The following is a 20,155-nucleotide window of genomic DNA, read 5'->3' as shown; positions in this document are numbered from 1 at the left end:
CTCAGTATGCATTTCTAGCAAAACCACTCATTCAATTGACAACACAGGAGGCAGCCACATCGACTGTCCTCCCTTGGACTCAAGAACATACACACGCCTTTGAAAGTTTAAAGAAAGCTTTATGTCAAGCACCTGTCCTAGCAACACCATGTTACAGTAAACAGTTTACGCTCTTTGTTACAGAACGCGAAGGTACTGCTTTGTCAGTACTCACACAGGAACAAGCAGGAGCACACAAACCATGTGCTTATTTTTCTAGTACATTAGATCCCGTAGCTCAGGCTCTGCCTGCGTGCCTAAAATCAGTGGCAGCGACAGCTTTAGCAATCAGACAAAGCGATGCCATAGTGTTAGGACATCAATTGACAGTACAAGTACCACACGCAGTAGAGGTTCTCTTGAACCGCACACAAACACAACACTTGACTATAGCAAGACTCACCGGTTACGAATTAACATTGTTCCAGCCACACATAGAAATCAGACGTTGTAGTACATTGAATCCTGCCACACTTTTGCCAGTAAATGGAACAGACCCACTAGCACATGATTGTATTGAAGTTATTACTATCACGACGAAACCCAGACAAGACTTGACAGACGTCCCATTGACAGATCCAGACCTGACGTTGTATGTAGATGGTTCATGTATGAGAACAAGTACAGGAGAGCTAGTGGCCGCGTATGCAGTCACAACAGACATTGAAGTCATTGAAACAAATCGTATTAATACCTTGTCAGCTCAAGCAGCAGAGCTCATCGCTCTGACACAAGCCTGTATTCAAGCCACAAATAAGAAAGTCAACATATACACTGATTCACGTTATGCATTCGGAGTTGTACATGACTTCGGCGTGCTGTGGCGAGAGAGAGGTTATTTAACTTCTCACGGTGCCCACATTCAGCACGGACCCCTCATTCATGCCTTATTAGATGCAATACATCTACCCACTGCAATATCAATTATGAAATGTAAAGCTCATACGAAAGTTACTGATATCATTTCCCAAGGCAATGACCTAGCTGACAGAACAGCTAAACAGACTGCTCAGAATAAAACTCACACATCTGACATGACAAAGACAATAGTTCTGACACCAACACATTGCATGACGGTTAAGGATCCCGCTCTTGACGTAATTGACATACAGACACATGCTACACCAGAAGAAATAAAGAAATGGACTGAATTAGGAGGGATCCAAACCGATCAGGGATGGATGACGAAGGACAAATCTATATGGTTTCTTCCCGACTCTATGGTCCAAGTTATCATTAATACAATACATAGTCCAGCGCACCTAGGAGAAAAGGCTATGCTAGACAGCATTCAACACATTTGGTTCAACAAGCATTTACGAGCAATACATTTACCCATTGCAATATCGATTATGAAATGCAAAGCACATACGAAAGTTACTGAAATCATTTCTCAAGGCAATGATTTAGCTGACAGAACAGCTAAACAGACTGCCCAAACTCAAACATCCGACATGACAAAGACAATAGTCCCGACGCCAACACATTGTATGACGGTTAAAGATCCTACTCTTGATGTAATTGATATACAGACACATGCTACATCAGAAGAAATAAAGAAATGGACTGAATTAGGAGGGATCCAAACGGATCAAGGATGGTTGATGAAGGAAAAGTCTGTGTGGTTCCTTCCTGATTCAATGGTCCAAGTCATTATTAACACTATCCATAGTCCAGCGCATCTAGGAGAGAAAGCTATGCTAGACAGCATTCAACATATTTGGTTCAACAAGCATTTACGAGCAGCAGCGAAACAAAAAGTTCGTACCTGTATGATCTGTTGTCAGTTCAACCCAGGAAAAAGCGTTCCCGTAGAACAAGGTGGATTTCATCCTCCTGATCATCCTTTTGAAGTCCTCCAGATGGATTATATCCAGATGGAACGATGTAGAGGATTTAAATATGTTCTCGTAGTTGTGTGTGCTCTTTCCCGTTGGACGGAGGCATACCCGGTTTCAGATTACACTGCCCCGACTACTGCCAAACAGTTAGTTCGAGAATTCTTCCCACGGTACGGTTTACCACGTGTTGTCTACTCAGATAACGGCCAGCCGTTCTCATCCGAACTAATGAAACACGTTTCACTTTTGTTAGGCTATCAATGGAGATTTCACTGCGTCCGACACCCCGAGGCAGCAGGTCTCGTGGAACGACATAATCAAACTCTGAAAATTAGATTGTCCAAAATATGTAGACAGAAAGGTGTCGATTGGGTAGTAGCCTTACCAGTTGCACTCTTTTACATGAGAATGGTAGCACATTCTCGAACAGGGCTATCCCCGTATGAGGTGATCTTCGGTAGACCACCAAATATGTGGGGGACGCCTATACCTCGTAAAATCACTGACGTTGACTGTAATATGCTGACAGATTACCTGGCTTCCTTGATGTCTGCACTACAATCTTGTCGTTCACAGGTAGCTGCAGCCTTTCCCGACAACACCGAGGTGAAACCCCATGACGTAGTTCCCGGGGACTTGGTGTTAGTGCGGAATTTTGACCGGAAGACTCAGCTGGATCCTAGGTGGAAATCGCCTCAACTTGTACTGCTCACCACGAGGACAGCCGTGAAGATCGAAGGTCGCAAAGGTTGGATACATTCAAGTCATATCAAGAAATTTCATGGACTACTGTCTGATGTAAAGTTACACCTCGCGTGTCTTCACCAATTGACTCAAAGCTTCCTTTGGTTGAACTAAGCAATAAAGAACTATATAAACTAAAATTGAGGTCCAGTCAGTCAGACAATTTGATTGTTTAAGTCCTCTCCAAGGTGAATCGGTTGAATTTGTCTCTGACATGTATCCTCTGGACCGGAATAGAGAAAGAAAAAATCAAATGCAGTTGAAAAAACATGCGTACTGTAAATCACTGCGTAGTCATTGCACAGTGACGTTGTTAATTTTGTTTTTCTTATGTCTTTTAATAATCGCTGCAAGTATATTGTTGCACATATATTATCCTATTTCTAAACATATTTACAATGTTACTGCTGAACATTCTTTTAGTGAATTACCCCCGCATGAGTTGTCCTATAGATTTGCGCTGCGCAACAACACTTTTATTAGTATGTTACATCATTCCCATCAGACTAGCAATGCTACAAATTGTTGGATATGTGGCCGACTCCCTCCCTATCAGAACTATAAGGGAGTTTTGCCCCTCTTTCCATATCCATTCACACACAATGGCTCCTGTGGAGCATGGTTTAGTTTAATTAATTCCTTAGATTCAAACTCAGTAGCTTATCAAGACAACTGGGTATGGGGAAACCTGAACTTAGTTTTGCTTAAAGTCTGCTACCCTAACAAGGAGGGACTTCCCAAAAGAACAGGAACTGATCTAGAAAATGAAGTATATGGATTAGGTAATTTTACACTTAACCTCATGATCCTGAACGTTGAATCTGAAGCTACACCAATCTTGTCCACCATGTCGGTATTCCCAGTAAAAGGGGAACTATGTATAAGAAAGAATGGCTCCATACACATGGGCCATAGTAAATGCACCACTGTGATAAAATTCAGTGATCAAGGCAAGTCTACATTTAGAGCTTCTCGTCATTCCTACTTTATATGTGGCCAGACCGCATATATACGCCTACCTCTAGATTGGGATGGTACCTGTTACATAGCATTCCTTCTACCACCTGTTTTCCTAGCTCCTCCTGATTATCATAGAAATACTCATTTAGTACACAATAGACAGCAGAGAGATCTCCCAATTGTCGATTACACTGAAACAGCATGGGAAAAATACACAGATTTCAATAAAGGTTTCTTTCCCTATATAGGTACAGTCACTAATAGTAAGTTGATACGTAGATTAACCAGAACCCTTGAAGCAGTAGTGAACGAAACTATTTCCGCCTTAGGCAATTTAACAGAAGAGCAGTCTGCTATGCGGATTGTTGTGCTTCAAAATCGTCTTGTCCTTGACGTCATCCTGGCCGATAGGGGCGGAGCTTGTAGGGTCATCGGATCAAGTTGTTGCATTTTCATACCAGAAAATTCACCATCAGTATATAAAGCCATAACCCGCCTTCATAAGATTGTAAGCCAGATACACCAGAGTCCAGGCACCTGGACTTGGTCCGGTTGGTTCTGGGGCGTGTTGTCAGCCTGGGGATGGAGAATGCTCTCCTTCCTAGGTATTGGCTTTCTCATACTATTCAGTTGCTGCTTATGTCTACAATGTGGGCCAGCGATTTGTGGTCTATGTGCCACCTCGTGTATCCCACATCCAAGTTTTCATTCAAGATCCCGGAAGAAGAAAGAAGAACAAATGATGTTATATGAACAGATCGATGGATTGATGAAGATTGATATCTCCTAAGGGCAAGTAGGGGACAAGGAGGGAATGTGGAAATATGGATTTTTTTGGTCGGTTATGTCCCCTATCTTGGACCCCAACGGTTTCATGTATAAGTCACAAGTACATGTATGTTCCCTCCAGTTCCAGTTATGAAGACGCAAACACATGTGCGTCCACCGTCAACATGTCCTCTTTCAGATCCGCCATGAATGGGCCGGATATTCTATTCCTAAATATGAAAGGCCACCGGTTTTATATGGTTCATTTATCCCATTTTACAGTCCAGGCGAGTAGGCCCTGATTCTGCCACCAAGCCTTTTCTGCCTTCTGCCACTGAAAGCTCCAGTCTGAGCCTGCATCTGTGACCATGAACTTTGTCTTACTCCCTGCGCGGCTAACGGTGCCTGATCCAGCCCGTCGCTTGCCAAAAAACTGTATTTCACCTTCAAGATTATCTGCTCTGCTCCTCATCCGATGCATTCCTGTCTAGTACTTTAGGTAAACATTCCTCCAGCTACCGTGCAAAGGGGCCAGGCCTCGCTGCCCTCATGCAAGTAATTCATAGCCCTGTTACCATGGAATATTCCTACCCCCTCGCATCTAGTGTAGACACTTAGACGCTTGTACACGCACTAACAGTCAGTATAGTCAGTATAGAATAAGATTCTATCCTAAGAGACCTCTCTTTTTGGATAACACAGTTCTTTAAACATAGGATATTAGATATGATTTGGGATTAGGTTGACATAACCCCAGACTTTTGTCTCCACATGTAGAGCTAAATGTCAAGTCCCATTCTCCCCCTAGTTGCACGTCAACTCACACGTCATGCTGCTGCGCGCGCATCTCTGCCAAGTATTTTTGCTGACATTGCGAAATTCTTTCATGGAACCACCCATTTGTGACATCATACCTAATGACGTTCTTTAGTTACGCCTAGTTACACCCATTTTGGTTACGCATGTATGCCTTTATCTCTGTTATCAACTGTTACGCCTCCTGCATCTGTTTCACTGTAATGCTTCTTCTATAAAAATGATTACCTGTCAATAATGTATTGTTCCTTCCTTCCTGAACTTTCGTGGTGATGGAATAGAAGGCCCATAATTCGAATTATGTTCCTTTGTATAGGAATAAAGCCCGTTCTGAATCTCTAATACCACGGATTCTGCCTCTTATTTTATTGAGCTATTCTTATTAATTTTCCGCATCAAATTAAGTCCCGGTAATTAAATTATTTACCACAGTCCCCTTGTTCTGCATGCTGTTTAGGGGCGAGGGGAGTGTGACTTCCTCTGTCCCGGGCTGCGGAGCCTTTGATAAGCATGTCTTTCAGTGAGCGCTCCCCTCTTTCGTTCTGTGGACATGATGGGGCTCCCCCGTCTGGTTGCACAGGTGTCTCTCACTGCCAGTTCACCCCTGTCGCCCCCAGTGCCAGCGTTAATGGCGGCGTCCCAGCTCGCGCTATGCCCTATTAGGCCTCACTGGATCGGGCCTCCTCCACTGCCCGCATGCCTTTGCATCTTACATGCGCCCCCGTGCCTGCGTGCCCCCGCTGTAATGACCGTTGTTGTTCGCCACGAAGGGGAGCACTGGCTCTTCTCTTCTTGCCAAGAAGGTCTCTGGGAATACCAAGCCCCCGTGCTTAGGAATCTCTACAGTGACAGTGGGCACCCTCAGATTTAAGCGCCTTGTGTCCCCAGCCAAGTGCGAATTGCAGGCCGTCTGCTAACTGCTGCCACGGGTGCTGCGCCCGTGCCTGTGTAGGCCCTCCAGCTGCTCCTTCAATGCTCACGCTAGTGCCGCGGTGCAGACCTCCGGCCCGCACCCGCCGCTGCCGGCTCTCACTCACCGTTGCGTGGGGCGCCTTTGCGGCTTGCTGTCCTCGCACCCACGATTTCTCCCGATGCATATTCCTAGGGCAGTGGTCACATGCTTAGCTGCTGGCGATAATTGCACTCGCCACGCGCTTATGCAGGTCGGCCCGCTGTGTCCGACTATGCCGTGCTAGTACCTCGGCACAGGCCTTCAGTGTTTGCCCATCTCTTCCCCTCACCTCCAAGTCAGACTCGTAACTTTTGCTGCAGGAGGCACCGTTGCAGGTTTCCAGCTCCGGTCTCACTATACGGCCTCTGATTTACTCTCTCTGGTTACCTAGGTTGGAGTCCCTTGTTCTGCTGCCAAGGGTGGTGGCGCCCGATCCGCGCCCGCGTAGGCCCGACAGTCCCGACTTTGAGCTTCGCGCTGCCCCTCAGCCCTCCGTTGCGAACTGCCTCTCTTCCCAGTCGCCAACGCCCACTCACTGTCTTTCAGGGGTGATGTTTGGCAGGCTGTCTCGGGAGCAGTGGTGCCTCCGTAGGCTGGGCTTGAACGAATCCGTAACCCTGTGCCAATTATGGTGCACACCTGCGGACTGTTATGCAAGAATCGGCTGGGAAAGGGAGCTCACTGCGAGGAGCCTCGAGGTCCTGCGTCCGCTTAGGTCGCCATCTTGGCCAAGCCTCCATTGAAAGCATCTTTAACTCGCCTCACAGGCAAGGTTGTCTTGGTCCAGACAGACAATATGACAGCCATGTACTATTTACAAAAACAGTGGTAGTCACACTCTACAGTTATCACACCTATCTCAAATTATTTGGCGTTGGGTAATACATCACAGCATCCATCTGCTGGCAGAAAACCTCCCACGGATGGACAATCACTTTGCCGACCTTCTCAGCAGGATGCAACAACAGGTCCATGACTAGGAACTCTACCCACAAGTCCTTGTCCCATACTTTTCCAAGTGCAGGTTTCCTCAGATAGACCTGTTTGCAACTGCAGACAACGCAAAATGCCCAGACTTCACCTCCAGGTTCCCAGACCCACTATCCACAGCCAGAGCCCTATTGATGAACTGGTCAGGGATATTTGGCTGCACTTTTCCATCTCTCCCGCTCCTTCCGTTTGTGTTTCGGCGGCTCAGGCAAACATCTCTCACCCTCATTCTAGTAGCCTCGCTTACAATTCTATAGATCCACATTTAGCAGCAGTTGCTGCCTTTCTACAAATCATGCAGCATAATTCTTGTTCAATGTACCAGCTATTAAGGCATTCATGGAAGGCCTTAAATAGTAATCTCATGGAATCTCAATACAGTACTTACCAGACTTATGGGTCTACCATTTGAACCATTGGACAACCGTCCCCTACAGTTCTTGTCTTGGAAGATTGCTTTTTTAGTGGCCATTACCTCACTTGGGTGTGTCTGATCTCCAGGCATTGACCTTGGAAGAAAATAGGGTGGTCCTTAGAACCAACCCAAAATTCCTTGCAAATGTGGTTTCATCTTTCCACCATTAATCAGTCAGTTGAATTACCTGTTTTTTATCCCACAACCTGATTCAGTTGCCGAAAGTTCTTCAAACCCTAGATGCCAAAAGAGCTCTAATGTATTCTTTTGACAGAACAAAGAGTTCTGTAAAGCAACACAATTCTTTGTTGCTTTTTAACCCCTAAACCCCACCCCCACAGGGAATCCCATATCTACAACAGGCATTGATAGATGGATAATTGTATCCATAATTAAATCCATTCAGACATGATCTGCCAAAGCTAAAAGAACTTTGCCTACACCCCGTAGGGCACACTCTACCCGTAAAATAGAAGCTTCCATGGCTTCACTGTGCAATATCCCAATAGCTAATGTTTCTTATGCAGCTACGTGGTGTACACCACACATTTTCACTAAACATTATTGTGTGGGTGTTTTAGCATGCGAACAAACCAATGAAGGACAGGCAGTTCTACGTACTCTTTCAAACAACTGCAACACCCCCAGGATTGCGATCACTTTTGGAGAGGGACAAAGCATGTGTATCTACAGCCACAAATGCCATTGAACGGATTATGTTACTTGCCCTGGAAGCATCTATTCATAGCATGTAATGCTGTAGAATCACATGCGCCCACCCTCCTCCCCGGACTCCTTTGGCCGTTGCAGTACATTTACACTATTTCATTCAGATGGACATCTCTTTACTGATACTTACTTCACTCCATTCTCACCCATCTGCGGGAAAACAATTTAGCAATAGAGTCGATGCCCATGCGCAATATCACCCAGAGGAGGAGTCAATTTTTCTAGTGACTTGAAAGACTTCTTTGAAGAAAAACAACTTGCACAGATCTGGACCCAACACCAAATGGCCCAAGTATGCAGAGCATGTGAATCTACAGCGCTACATGCCAAGAACAGATGCTTATAGGGTAAGTAACATAGGGCCTGATAACGAGTTTGGTGGTCTTGTAGCGGGCCGTCAGTCCGCCCACCGTATTACGAGCTGAATCTGGTACGGGCGGTCTTGTGGCACCGGTCCCACGACGGTGCCTTTCTAATGCTCAAATAAGAGCCATAGAAAGCCAGCACTGTGGGAGTGCTGATGCAGGTTCCTGAATGGGAAGAAATGCACCATGCTGTGCATTTCTTCCCGTGCAGGAATTTTGGGTGTTAACATACAGGAGGACATAACATGTAACCCCCTGCATGCACCACTCCTGCACAGAGGGGACAGGCAGCCCTGTAGGGGCCCCCTGACTTGCCTCACTGCCACCCTTTTCATGGTGGGTTCACCGCCGTGGATAGGGTTGCAGTGAGGCAACTCGTAATATGCTAGTTGCCGCTGCCAGCATATTGCAGCCTCAGACCACTACACCATTGCCTCAGGATCCATGATCCCTGGCGGTTGCGGTGCTCCTGTGGCTGTTCCACCACCACACTGGGAATATGGCTGTCGGAGCACTAGTGTGGCGGTGCTGTCAAACTCGTAATCGGCCCATAATCCTTTTCTAGTACTCTGGTATTCGGATTTGTTTGATGATGGATGAAGGTTTGTTTATTGTGTCGAAGTTGAAGATTGTGTGCAGTAACATCTGAGATTTAGGTTACTGTGTGCATCAAGGGGAGCTCTTTTGTTCTTGGTTTTTAACTATCTCATTCCCTGGGTTTGAGGGGTTCTTTTTCTTTTTTTACCCATAATTAAGTACTATGCTGAGCTTTTCCATTTACGCATTGGAATGTGCAAGGTCCTGCTTACCATTTGCTGTAAATGGAGGATGATGCATGGTTTCAATGCTTAACATATAACTTTCACGTGTCTGAGTGCAATTAGGCAGCCAGTTGCTGCACTGGATACTATACACAAACAACAAAATAAGAATAGTGGTAACTAGGCATGCAAACAAACTGTGAAAACAGAGCTGAACAATGGCACCAGAGAGCGGAAGACACAGTAATGCAATGCCATGAAGTTTAGAGTGTATGAGTAGTGGCTGCATAGTTGTAGAAAAAGCAGGCAATTAACAATGTAACAAGTACAGACTATTGACCTCCTGCCCCAAAAACACTTTCCTCTATATGAATCTCCACATGCTACGTTGTAGTAGAAGTCAACCCCATTTAAAATGTTATCAATAAAACGCAGAATTTCTTTTACAGATATGATCCTAAGACAGACATGTGGACGGCTGTTGCTTCTATGAGCATTAGTAGGGATGCTGTTGGGGTGTGCCTTCTTGGCGACAAACTTTATGCAGTTGGAGGATACGATGGACAGGCTTATCTCAGTACAGTGGAGGCATATGATCCTCAGACTAACGAGTGGACACAGGTAAAAAAACATCTTACAATACTTGCCAATTGATCTTAATTGCTGTCCTAGCCAATATACCTTGTGAAATAGATGGTAGAGAAAATTACACTGAAGTTGATTCATCAAGTTTTGTAGATTGTTAATTTTAATCCGAGGCAATTTTATAGAATTTTCCAAACTGTATCTACATCTAATTATTTCAGGTATGAAACTTTATCTGAGTATTATTTTATTCTTTTACAGGTTGCACCATTGTGCTTAGGAAGAGCTGGTGCATGCGTTGTGAATGTAAAAATATAATGTACATTCAAAGACCATACATTCTAGACCTACGTGGATTTGTCCAAAGAAAAGTGCTACACATCCTGGGAGATATTTATTTCTAAAAAACATATTATTCCACTTGAAGCGAAACTGCACAAAAATCCAAGGGACCATTACAGAGCACCCGTCCAAGAAGTTCCTGTATTTCCAGAAATGCACGAACATACCCTTGTACGCCTTGTACATGTAGGACACTGATGGTATACTTGTTTATACTGTAAGACAAGACCAACTTTTATATCGTCTGATGTATCATATGTAAAAAAAGAAAAAGTTTAGGAAGGTATGTTTCCTATATTTGGAATGTAAGCTAAGTTACTACAGTTAGAGTATCGGATTGTTTTTTATATATATTTTAGAGCAACAGTTGTAATCAGCAAGTGCACTCTACGTATTACCTGTGAAAAGAAAGACCCCAGTTTATTGCACTTTTACCAGAATTTACCACAATTCCTGTCTTGTGTTTGTATTTATTTAACCAAAGCCTTCTGTTAAATATTATTTTTTTTCGCAATTTATTTTTTGTTCTGTTAAAAATGTGACAGTCAATTCGATGAATGCTTCCCAAAATGTTCTTTGTGTTTGTAAAGCAAAGGTTCTTTTTATTGTTGTTTTTCTGTCATGTTTCTTCATACTTTGTCTTTTATCAAATTATCTCGAATGCGAATACTGACAATTTGTCTTTAGAGAAGTGTTAGTATTAAGTGTTTTGTTTGCATCTGTTATTTTTTATATTATTCCGTGATTTTTGAAGCCTTCTATTTGATCATAGCAATGCCTGTTTTCTTGTTTCTACGACAAGTCAAAAAACGTTCTGAAAAAAGTCATTCAATGAATTTCCCTAATAAAATGGAAAAAATACTGTTTACTTCAAGAGAATAATTAATTTGGGGTAAAAAGGAACCGAGTGCATCCAGAGACTGTCAGGTATGGGGAAATTGCATTGATCTTCAGTGCTGTTCCCTCCCCTCGATTTGTGGAACGTACTTTCCAGAAAGATGGCATGCCTTATGTTAGCCCTCATAATAATTTGAAGGGGCAGATATGTCTACATTCCTGAGCAGTATTTATTACTTACTTAGCATTATGGGAGATATTTATGTAACCTTGTCTGTTCCCTTCCTTACTGAAAAATCTGTTATGCACATCCAACGAACTGAGAAGGTGAAAGTTGCTTTGCTCTGTTTATTTTTGTGTCGTAGGTGGTGAAACCCAGACGTGGAAGGAAAAGATATGTCCTGTCCTCCTTCCAAACAGCAGTTATTTCTCATCGGCATGTTTCTTATCAGACTCATTCCAGTTTCGTGTTCTATTGATACTTTTGTTGAGAACACTCTGGTTATTTCAGTGTAATTGTTTCACAGTATGTTCTGAGGAATTCAGAAATTATCCTAGCAACCTGTGTATTCTTGGAAAAAGCCATTTTAGTAACGTTGGATGCTGGTTTTGCAATATGTTTGTGTCTGTATGGTCTAAAAGACCTACTAGACTGTGATTGTACAGGGTGGGCTAGTCTAGAGTTCAAAAACGTGAGTAACACTATGCTATTGTGATTGTACATGTTAAGGAACACCATTTTAAATCATGCTCTTTGTCACCCAAAAACTCTGAATACCTAAACTTTAAACAGTGCATCATTTACACTGTATTAGATAGTCTGCAAGAATATGAGTACTCTTAACAAAACCTCAATCAATCTTCCTCAATTTTCATTGAGTTCTTATCTTCGTTTCATAATCACCTTCAGAGTAACTAACAGTGTTTTGCTTTTGTTTTTAGTTGAATCAGAAGGTTTTCTTTCCCATCGGGAAATTTGCCCAAAACACTCTGGTTCATAACTGGTCCACTGGCAGTCTCTCCCCCTCTCTAGTCTTGGAGCTACCTACTGCCCTCCACACACAACAGTGTTAACCAGCCGCCTTCTCCTTTTCCATTGTCGAATCTTGCTTCCTCCCCGTCGCCCCAGTCTCATTAATTGGTCCCCTCACAATGCTTCATGGGATCATCCTTCTTCCTACTTGATGAGTTATATGGTGTCAGCTTACTTATGTTGTCCTGCCACAGTGTAGCATTTACCTTACTAAGCTATCTTCCCAACTGTGGACTCTCTTGCTTCATTCGAGCATTCTTCCTGTATTGTTTGCCTCACTGTCATGTCCTACTGTATTAATAGCACCCAAATGGTGTGGCATCCCTGACTTACCCCCAAATCCTAGTATGGCATTGTATTTCCTTTCTACTACCAAGCGTGACCACATAATCCAGCATGAAAAGTACACTGTGGACCGTCCCCTCTGCCCCAGTGTCTTGTATTTCTTTCTAGAGTAGTCACAGCACACATGATACAACAGCGTGAACACAGCTTAAAGTACTCTGGAGCAAATTCAACCCAACAAGCGAAGGATTGAGCTCACATGAGCGGGTGACTGAATATCAGGAATGAAGAAGGGACTTGTGATAGGAGGGTAGCCTGGTGACAGGGGATTGTGCCTTTTAAGAGATGTTGACATCCCTACAACTTTCTAACTATAGAAGTGACACTGTTGTAAAAGACCTATCATCACTACAGCTTTTCATGCTTCTTTTGTAAGGGGGAAGACTTTCTCTATTTGAACCTGGAATCGATATAAATGAGGTCTTCTGCCCAAGTCCTGCAGTGCCTTTTCATACAACCCTTCTTCAAAAACTATTTAACCTGCTGGATTCTAGCGCATGGAGGTGATTCTAGTTAACTGGGAGGAAGCAGGTGTTTTATTCTCTTAAAATAGATAAAACTCAGACCATGTTAGACCTTAGAGATCAAATCTGGTGCAGGAAAAGATTTAAAATAGTGTCTCTGACACCAAGATTAACTAATTTTTAAAGGTGATTGGAAGTATACGGAGGGCATATCACTTTCACGTTTCTACAAGACCACTTCTGTGAAGCACACAAAAAGCAGAAATTTCAAGTAGTCTTCATTTACTTTGAAAGAGAAACTTTCACTAGCTTTATCCAGGATGATATCTCCCCTTTGATAGCCTTTTAATTTCCTACCTCCCCCGCCCTGATGACCTTTTCCTTGCACCTGTGCAAACTGTCGATTTTTGCATATTAGGAAAGTACCTCTAAGTAAGAGTGTTACCTTGTCCTTGTCACCTATAGTCCTACTGCATAACCTCTTATGCCAGCAGGAGAATCGCCTGCTGTCAATGATGGTAAGTTATCTTTAATACTAGCATTAATAGTAGCTTCATTGTCCAAGCAGTAACTTCTTTCCATCACTCACTGTATTATTGTGCCAGTTATATTACCCAAACCCATATTTCCATTGATGGAATTTGGATGGAACAACACTTTCACTAAGGAATCCATGTACCAATGACTAGTTAATTCCATTTTATGCTTACACAGACCGCATCAGTGTCCATTCTACAAGGCCCATGGCATTTTTCAGTGAAATGCTAGACCTATGCAAGGATGCTTCCCTAGAATCTGTTACTTCTTCACCAGAACATTATTATGTGGCTACTGGATCATTTTATCACAATAATATATTTCCTCGTACTTCTGCATACAGTTAACTGTCCGATTGTCACGTTCCTGTAATTGTACCTTTCCTGTAACTGGAGCCCTTTAAACTTTGAGAAAAGGGCAGGTCACACTACGATCTTGCCCCTTGCAACCTTTTTCTATGTTGAGGTCTGTAGTTGATGAAGAGTCATTCAATTGGACCTGTAAATAGTTGAGGACAGATGCCAGAGATTGTTTATTCCACATGGTGTGCTATGAAAGTTCACGCATTTGCCGAGTCACCTTGGCTTCATAGTTTACTATATCGAGGGACACTGGTAAGCTTAATTTCCTGCTACCTAATCCTTGACAATAGACATGAAGGGATGGGATCGGCAATTAAGAATCAAGCCAGTGATCTCTAAGATATACATTATGGGGCTGATTCAAGAAGCAAAAAAGAATCCCACAATGATCAGTGCCAACCTCCCCACAATCATCAACTTCTCCATCCTCAGTGGAAACTTCCTGTATAGCTGGAAACATGCAGAAGTCACGCTCTCCTGAAGTAACCCTCAGCCAACCCTAGAGATCTCAGCAACTGCAGACCAATCTTGCACTTTCCTTTTATGGCGAAAGTCCTGGAGAAGGAGATCAACAAGCAATTCGATATCCATCTTGAATGTTACCACCTCCTGGACTCCACCCTGTCAATGTTCCGCAGCAACCACAGCATGGAAACTGTCATCCTTTCAGCAACAGACATCCGGTCGATAAGAAACCACTGCTCTCATCCTACTCGACCTCTTGTGTGGCCTTCAACACTGTCTCTTATGGAACCCTCCGTGCTAGACTCAAAGACTCAGGAATTCTAGGGCCTGTCCTGAGTGGGACCCCTCTACCTGCATCATAAGAGCACACAGCATTAACATTTTCTCCTACGCTGATGACACTCCACTCCTCCTCTCCCTCACCGACACAACCAACTCCACCAGAACCAATTTCACCTCCTGCATGTCCAATGTGGCCAACTGGATGTGAAAGAACTGCCTTAAACTCAACAGGGTCAAAACAGAAATCCTGATTTTCAGAAACAAGAGCTCCCCCTGGGACGACTCCTGGTGGCCACCTGACTTAGGCTCCACTCCCACCCTCACAGATCACAGCAGAAACCTCTGCATCATCCTTGACGGCAAACTCACAATGAACAAACTGGACAAAGCTGTGATCACATCCTGCTGCCTCATCCTCAGAATACTTTGCAAAATTTTCAAATGGCTCCCCACGCACACGAGATGCACGGTCACCCAGGCCATAGACTTGTGTTAGGAATGGGGCTTCTGGTTGGCTAGGGTTTGCACCTAAGCCAGGCAGAACCCACTTCTCGAGCCAGGGTAAGTCACTTACACAACCTGAATTAACCTGTGCTCACCCTCTGGACGCTCAGCGCAGAGCAGTCAGACTTAACTTAAGAGGCACAGTGTTAAGTATTTGTGCAACACTTTGTATAATAAGACAGTGAAAACACCACACAAAAAGAACGCACACCAGATTAGAAAAATATAGCTTATTTTAATAAACGTTATCACAAGGCATGTGCTGATAAGTAAATCCGATCAAAAAGCAGTGTTTTTAAACTGGGCTTCGTTTAGAGTTGGTACAGTATTTTTGCTTATCAGTTAGGTATTCAAACCTTTGTGGGAGGTCAAATGTTCGGGGGAGTGCTGGGACGCTTCCACTATAAATTTCGTGGTAAAGCGTTGGGAGAATAAAACCGGAATCCTCCCTGGTTATTGAGAGTGCACCACGGCGCTGCGGGGATCGTATGAGTCTGACTTCAAGGTATATGAGTTCAATGACTGAGCTAGGGGAATACCAGCCATGGTAGCACGTCAGGGATGCTTTCCAAATAAATAAATGGTGCCCAGTAGCGTCCCAAGCTGTCGGTTCATTATTGTGGGACAACAATAAGTCGCAAACACTCACTGGGACCGCTTCTGCTCCATGAGGGAAAGACAAATCCATCACCAGCATTGTGCTGAGGCTCCCCGGGTTAGGGTTTCACAGTAGATTCCCTTCAGCAGCTGTACACCACAGTTCTGCAGAAAAGGAGGGCTGTGCTGAGGAGGGTGCCGCGGTGAGATGCCGCAGTTGCGATTGCAGAAGGAAGGGGGCTGCACTGAGGGAGGCTTCAGCAGTGAGGGGGATCGTCACCGTAACGGGCTTCCGGATCAGCACTCTAGCTAGGGAGGGGGGGTATCAGTCTTCTGCAAGACGATTTCCTGGGTTTTCCCAGTAAAGTGTGCACTCTCGTATGTGGCTTACAGTCCTGCAGAGCACAGGGCAAAGTGGCAGTCCCTCTTGGCAACACAGCAATCAGCTTGTAGCAGGCCAACACAGCAGAGCAGTGGCAGTCCCTCCTGGCAGCATAGCTCCTCTTAGTTGGAGAGTCTCCCCAGGATCCCAGAGTGAACTGAATTAGGGGTGTCAGAGGCCCAGTACCTATACCAAAAAGTGTCTTTGAAGTGAGGGAAACAACAAAATTGGCCTTTGATCCTTCCATGGTACCTACCCTTCCTTTCTTGGCTCCAGACGCACTCCAGGGGATTATTCAGCTCTTTTTGTGGGGGACAGGCACAGCCCTATTCAGGTGCGAGTGTCAGCTCTTCCCTCCCAGTCTGCCTCAGGAAAGCCCATCAGCCTGGTGATGGGGCATCAGAATGCACATGTCACACCCCAGCTCCCTTTGTGTGTCTGTGTGGAGAGAATGCACCACGCCCAGCTGCCATTCTAACAGAGACAGGCAGAGGCACAAGATGGTTAAAGTAAGAAAATGACGACCTTCTAAAAGTGGGATTTTCCGACCTGCAATTTAAAAACAAACTTTATCAACAGATGTGTTCTTGATTGGAGAGTCTTGAGACGCCAAAATCCAACTTTCCATCTGCTCCCAATGAGAAATTACACTTCGAAATGTTAAGGCAATCCCCATGTTAACCTATAGGAAAGATTGGCCTTGCAGTAGTGAAAACGAAGTTAGGAGTATTTCACTGCTAGTACATAAAAGCTTAAGAATATAAGTAATTCCTTTTAAGTACACTACACCCTGCCCGTGGAGTTGCCTAGGGTCTACCTTGGGGGAGACATATGCATTAAAAGGGAAGGTTTGGTCTTGCCAGGTCGAAATGACAGCTTAAAACTGCACACACAGGCTCTGTGGTGGCAAGCCTGAGCCGTGTTTAAAGGGCTACTGAGTGGGTGGCACAATCTGTGCTGCAGGCTCATTAGTAGCATTTCATTTACAGGCCCTGGGTACATATAGTGCACTTTACTAGGGACTTAAAAGTAAATATGCCAATTGTGGATTGGTCAATGTTACCATGTATGTTTAGAGTACAGAGCATATGCAAGTTACCACTGGTTAGCAGTGGTAAAGTGCGCAGAATCCTAAAGCCAATAAATAGAGGGTCAGAAAAATAGGAGGAGGAAGGCAAAAAGTTTGGGCATAATCCTGTAGAAAGGGCCAGGTCCAACACAACTCCCCTCCAGCCTGAAGCCAGCGTAAACTAATCAATAGCTTGATGGACTTAACTGCTTAGGGGGATAGAACGTGGACAGTGGCCCACTACAGCAGGGGTACTTGCCAGTTGTATGCCCTTCTGAACCCGGTTTGATCCCTCTACCTACTATGACAATGCGCTCCACATCGGCATGTCCAACCAGCTCACAAAAAAGACTCCAGACCATCTAAAAAACATCCTATACCGCCCAAGAAGTGCTTACATCTCTCCCTACCTCACTAAACTACACTGTCTACTCATCCAAAAATGTTGCAAATTCAAGCTGCTCATCCACACCTACAAAGCCCTCCACAACACCGGACCAACTTAGCTCAACGACCAACTTCAACTCATCCAACCTTCCAGACAGCTACCCTCTACCTCTCTCTCTCCCTCACATAAGTCTCCCATGTCCGCAGAAGCAAGTCAGGAGGGCGCACCTTCTCCTTCATCTCCACCAAGAATTGAAACAAGCTTCCTCAGCACATCAAGACTGCTACTCCACTTCTCGATCTCCTCAAGAAACTGAAGACCTGGCTTTCAACTAGAAACCCCGCCTGTCCTATTCCTGGTCCAGTGCCTGGATACCTTCATGGTTGATAATCTGTGCCATACAAATCGACTACTTCTGTATATTAAATGGAGAATGCCAGTTAAACCTATACCCACGCAAGGGAAATTATCAACAGGCAGACAATATGCCAGCACAAGTTTAAGGTTGCAGTGCATTTAGAGGGTATTTTAACCTAATTGTTTCTGCCCCAGGAAAAAGTCCCCTTGGAAAACCTCCTACCCCACCTCCCCAGTTTAGCAAAGGGGTGTTCCGTCCCTCGTCCAAACCCTTAATACTTCTACATTTTAGAGAACCACATTTCTGTATGCTTTCCAGATCTAAAAATGTGTTAAAAGTGTTTGTCACTCAACACAAAAATTCCAAATTAGTGGGTATGCAAAATACTTTCATGAGCAGTCTTTCCTGTGCAGCTGCAGATCCATAGCCTCACAGTTTCCCACCATACCCCTCATTTCTTACGGCAAAAAGTAAAGTCCACTTATGTGGTGAACCTTACCAAAGGAGTAATTGGATTGCTGCACAATCAAATTGATTCTTTGATCCTACATGTTGGTTTTGCATGCAACTGCGTTCTTCGTACCTCCCATAGGTAACTCCTACATGTGCAATAACTTTAGTGAATTAGACACCGAGATTTGCTACCCCAGGGATATAGCTGTATTTGGAGAAACATTTCAACTTTCTTGTAATTCCCAGTTTCTATGAAGCACCCACATGCATAAACATACATATTCGGAATTATAGCAAGTGTATATTTTGAAGGGTATAAATTCAACATATCAATGTATTTTCATGTAGAGAAACTCCTTTCTCAATACTCCAATAACTTTCCCATAGGTATCACCGATTGGTGTGATACCTTTTGTGAACTGGACACAGTAATTTGCTATCTTAAGTTTGCTGCTATGTTTTAAGAAAAAATCCAACTTCTCCAGTAATGGGGTGTCTTTCATAGATTCACATGCTTTGAATATTCCCCGTCGTCGAAGTGGGAGTCCCACCGTACGTAAAAAGCAATAAGCCTCATTTATATATATATATATATATATATATATATATATATATATATAAGACAAGCCCCTCTCAGCGAGGAGGAATGAGCCGCACACAACACGATAATTCGGCAGATTTATTTACTTGTTAAAAGGCACTGGCAAGTCTAATATATATATATTATCTACTGGAGGTCGCCAGTAGATAGTTATAGTTAGGACCGAGTTTCCATAGGAAATCTGAAAATTCTATTTTGAATAACTTTGGCGTCGGTTGACGAATCCTCGCGAAATTTTCAAAACTAATGGGGCGCTCCGCTCAGCTCCTACCCTGAAAGTCTCGGGGTGATTCGTCAAGCGGGGGCTGAGCAGAATTACTTGAAATTTGGCAAAGAGGTAGTCCTCAGGTCAGGCATGTGCCTTTTGCATATATGGTGTCAATCTGTTCAGTAGTTCCTGAGAAAATTGCAGTTAAAAGTACATAAATATCTATAAGCGCGCACCGTGCGCGCACCATAACGTGCGCAAGCGAAATTCTGATTGGTGGTTACATGTCAGTCAACATTCGAATCGGTCAAAATCAAGAAGTGTCGGCCGCCATTTTGTGTGTTTTGTGTGTGACAGTGAAAAAGAAAGGTGGAGAACGTGAAAAGGGGGCAGGGTAGAGATTTCCTGACCCCCTAGCCTTTGTCAGGGGGTCCCTGAAGGACCCCGAAGGGTGAAAAAACCATTTTATTTTTTTTTTCAAAAAATCGCGGGGTGCGCGCACCTTGCGCGCACGGTGAAAAACCTTAAAAAAAACAAAAAAACATTTTAAACGAGCCATTCCATATTACAGGATACAGTCAATCTATAACTATATACATAGGTAGCTTATTGTAACATAAATATATAAAAAATATAATAAAACATACATAACTTAGCATTTAAAAAAACCTTACAAATTCACTTAAAAAACCATAGGTTTCACACACGTTACAGTTAGGAATTAGCATTTAAAAAACCTTGCAAATTCACCTAAAAAAAACATAGGTTTCACACATGTTATAGTTAGCTGGACATTTCACTCGTAAAAAACCATTGAAATTCCCCCGTTATAGTTAGTTCAGATAACTATAACTCGCGCGCCCGCAATCCACTGCTCATGACGTCACATATTACATCACTCATGACATCACTGATGACATCATCCTTGTGATAGTGTGGCGGTCGCGCGAGTTATAGTTATCT

At 43.8% G+C, this 20,155-nt stretch overlaps 1 protein-coding gene across 17 annotated transcripts in view; it reads left to right on the top strand.

Moving 5' to 3' along the window:
* The window catches only part of KLHL5 (kelch like family member 5), a 592,018-nt gene extending 580,850 nt beyond the window's left edge, over window positions 1-11,168 (top strand). For all 17 annotated transcript variants that reach the window (XM_085642266.1, XM_085642267.1, XM_085642263.1 and 14 more), the window contains 2 exons: window positions 9,830-10,001; window positions 10,227-11,168. In XM_085642266.1, coding sequence (XP_085498392.1) covers window positions 9,830-10,001; window positions 10,227-10,283 — 229 coding nt within the window. In that variant the 3' untranslated portion in view covers window positions 10,284-11,168. The remainder of the gene's footprint in view (window positions 1-9,829; window positions 10,002-10,226) is intronic.
* The last annotated feature ends 8,987 nt before the right edge of the window (window positions 11,169-20,155 follow it).

The sequence above is a fragment of the Triturus cristatus genome, chromosome 2_2 (genome assembly GCF_964204655.1).
Source record: "Triturus cristatus chromosome 2_2, aTriCri1.1, whole genome shotgun sequence".
Taxonomy (NCBI): Eukaryota; Metazoa; Chordata; class Amphibia; order Caudata; family Salamandridae; genus Triturus; species Triturus cristatus.
The sequence above is the reverse complement of the archived record's forward strand: the minus strand, read 5'-3'. Positions and strand labels throughout refer to the sequence as shown.